This window comes from Gymnoscopelus microlampas, assembly GCF_963454915.1.
Source record: "Gymnoscopelus microlampas genome assembly, chromosome: 12".
NCBI classification, from domain to species: Eukaryota; Metazoa; Chordata; class Actinopteri; order Myctophiformes; family Myctophidae; genus Gymnoscopelus; species Gymnoscopelus microlampas.
In genome coordinates this window covers 38914505-38918073 of record NC_139949.1, presented here as the reverse complement: position 1 = coordinate 38918073, position 3569 = coordinate 38914505, and the positions used below count along the sequence as shown (strand labels likewise).

Here is a 3569-nt window from a genome sequence, read left to right as displayed (position 1 = left end):
GTCTAAACTGTAGAATATCCAAAAAAATCCATAATCTGTTCATTGAAACTATGCACACTATATATAGGATGCCAGGTATACAAATGAACCTGGCATCTGTCTACATAACATGCTATCTAAATGACATTTTAACCTTTGCATAAGCCTGCAAGGTCGTCAAGGCTAGGGCAAGTGCTAAGGGCTATCTATGGTGGAGTCTGAAGAGGTGAGTCTTCAGACTGTTAGATATGATTTAGTCCAGAATTATAACTGTTCCATGTTGTGGCTTCCATCTTGGACCCATATTGTAGACATTTAGGGGCTCCGAGACCAACTTTTGTAACTAAGACATCAACAGGTGGGTCACGGCAGAAACTGGTACAGGCTAAGAATAGAAACAGGGCTATTACCATAATCCTCAGGATCAGAGATTAACCCTATAGAGAGGGGGGTTTAAATGGGGTGGAAAGGGGGGATTAAGGAGAACGGTAGTGACAGACAGGAAAAACGTACATAGTTGAATAACACTGAGATAAGAAATGAAAGCAAGAAACTATAAACCTTGTAAGATATGAAAGCGGGAAAAGGTAACAAATTCCGTACCCATAATCCCAGTAAACAAAGCTCTCTAGGGGAGTGTCACATTTAAATTAACCTGCTCATGTACAGTATGTATACTGCCCAGGAAATTGTTCAAAACAGAACGTCAACCTGCTGATAATTGGAACTGTGTAGACCAGATTTTTTTTAGATACATCTTAATTGTTATTTCGGGCATCCATGTACATATTTGCTTGTATGCTTTCACATACACTGACTAGCTGATACCTTTATTTACCTGTTTTCTATCTATTTCCCTCCGTTCTCACTCTGCCATCCTCTCTCTTCTCACAGAATATTACAAAACGATGGAGCTTTATTGTGACAAATATAACTGATTCATTCTAAGGCAGTTTACCAAATTCCCTACAAACCCTGGCTGACTTGTGTGTGCTGTTCCTGTTAGGGTTTCAACATAAAAGAGCATCACATGTCAGGGCATGAAGCTGAAAGTCTGTTCTGTTGCTAGGGTTTCAACATGAAGAGCATCACACGCCACGGCATGAAGTTGAATGTCTGTTCTGTTCCTGTTATAGGGTTTCAACATAAAGAGCATCACATGTCAGGGCATGAAGCTGAACGTCTGGGACATCGGAGGACAGAGGAAGATCAGAACCTTCTGGAAGAAATACTTGGAGAACACAGATCTACTGGTGGGTGGTAGTGTTGGTATTGCTACTGTATCAGTATCAGCATTTATTGTCTACAGGAAATCAAATATCACATCTTTCAATTAGACAAAAGTCTACAAAACATGTGAATTTGCACTGAGAATAAAATGCAAGTATCGTCTGTCTGTGGATTTAGCTAATTACCCCGTGTGCCCTTTTTCAGATTTATGTCATTGACAGTGCTGATAAGAAGAGGTTTGAAGAAACTGGAGTTGTAAGTCTGTCTGTCTGTCGGTCGGTCTGTCTGTCTATCCATATGTCTTTCTGTGTTTCTGTTGGTATGTTGATCTGTCGGTCTGTTTGTTTAGTCACCTAGGTCCTAGTTGTCACCCCACCACTTTTCTGTCATCTCTCTCGTACTTTTCAGTCCCTCGCTCACATCCATCCTATATCCTTTCTCCTTGCCACTATAGGAGCTGGCTGAGTTGATTGATGAGGAGAACCTGAAGGGGGTTCCGGTCCTGATCTACGCCAACAAACAGGACCTGGCCACGGCGTCCCCAGCCAGTGACATCGCAGAGGGACTCAACCTCCACACCTACCGGGACCGCATGTGGCAGATCCAGGCCTGCTCCGCTGTCACTGCGGAGGGAGTCCAGGTACAGTAGGAGGTAGAGTTAGGTTAGGTTTTCCAGCTTAAATGAGCTTGTAGATCTGCTATTTTTAATTTTTTTGCAAATCTTTGAATATATATATTTTAAGCGAACATTTGTAACTCAAATATTTGCTTGGGGGGTCCCTGGAACTAAATATAAAGTTTGAGAACCACTGATATAGAAACAGTTTTTTTTCAAAAAACTGTCGAAGACATTTGTAGAATCCCCAGAAGCAAAGATTTGAGTTAAAATGTTTGCTTTAAAAAAATATGTATTCAGAGATTTGCACACATTTTCAAGATAAAAAAAATAAATAGTAGATCTACAAGCTCATAGCTTTTTCATAACAATTATTTGAAAACTTGAGTTACTAGTTAATTTGCACTTTTGCAGATTAATGTATTAATTAATGTAAATTATTACATTATAAAACATACATCCCTTTATTTGTCATGGATATGAGCCAGCCATGACACTGGGGACACCCTGCCCCCCTGGATTCGCAATTTATCTGTGCCAGATTACATTATCTGCCATATGTGTTTCTTCAAAACACACTAGGGTCATGTGATCAAGATGTATGAGTCAGACCCCATTCCAATTGGCTTTGACTGGCTTCCAAAGGGCCCTGGGTAGGCAACCCGGCCTGGAGACCTGTGCTCTGAGGAGCACACTTTTCTAGTTTTCTATCGGTTAGTCACCCCATGGAGACTTGAATTAATGGATATTTTCTATTTTTGTCGCATTCATTCCTAAGCCAATATTTTGATGACCGGCAATGGTTCCGGTAGGAGACACAAAGAGTCTTCTTTGTGTCTCCTACCGGAACCACTGATCATCAAATTATGGGCTTAGGAATGAGACAAAAACAAAAACATATCCATGCATTCAAGTCTCCATGGGGTGACTAATCAATAGAAATAAATATATTTTTTGGTTGAACTATCCCTTCAAGTAAAACATGTGAGTACGTCTTCCATCGCTGCCCTCTAGTGGTTAGTAGTTGACCGGGGGACCTGGGTCGGCCCTGTACTTGGTCCTCCTCTACACCAAAGATCTTTGCCGAATATAGACGATCTACAAGCTCACAGTCACAGCACATTTGTAACTCTATCTTCAGTGCATTTTCACGCCAGAATAAGGATGCTACTGTAGGGTTCAAGTGGTTAAAGAATGTGCTCTGTGCTCCTTTTCCTTTCAGGATGGCATGAACTGGATCTGCAATAACGTCTTGAAGGACAAAGAGGAGAAGAAAGAGAATCCGTGAAACCGAAGACAATCTGCCTCCATCAGTTTGACAGCAGCCTGCTCTACTCCACTCTGCTGCGTCTGTCTGATTGTTCATCCTACTGTATGGGGATAGTGGGGAGGTTCAAGTCAAGTCCTATTTACTTACAAACAAAACAAGTTGTGGCCACAATGTGCTTTGACAGAGCAGCAAAGGGAAGACATACAATAATTAAAAAGGACTGGTTGCACATGATGAGAAATGTGAATGTTTTTTAAACCAAAACCATGGAGGAACATTAACAAAGACTGGTGGTATGCAAAGAAACTAATAACGTGATTGATTGATTGATTGATTGATTGATTGATTGAATGGTCTGTTCATGGGAGAGAAATTGTTACCAAGGGTTCTTTTTTCAGTTATGAATCTCGATCACACTTTGTCCTTACTGTTTGGTTTTGTAAGTTTGTGATAACAGTTGGAATATATTGTTCA

The 3569-nt window shown here is 40.7% G+C and overlaps 1 protein-coding gene across 1 annotated transcript in view; it reads left to right on the top strand.

Moving 5' to 3' along the window:
* LOC311057325 (ADP-ribosylation factor-like protein 3) overlaps positions 1-3113 on the top strand; it is a gene marked incomplete at both ends in the record, with an annotated part of 5188 nt that extends 2075 nt beyond the window's left edge. The window contains 4 exons of the mRNA XM_084074280.1: positions 1116-1232; positions 1414-1464; positions 1664-1849; positions 3048-3113. Of these exons, the coding sequence (XP_083930406.1) occupies positions 1116-1232; positions 1414-1464; positions 1664-1849; positions 3048-3113 (420 nt within the window). The remainder of the gene's footprint in view (positions 1-1115; positions 1233-1413; positions 1465-1663; positions 1850-3047) is intronic.
* Positions 3114-3569: the final 456 nt, after the last annotated feature.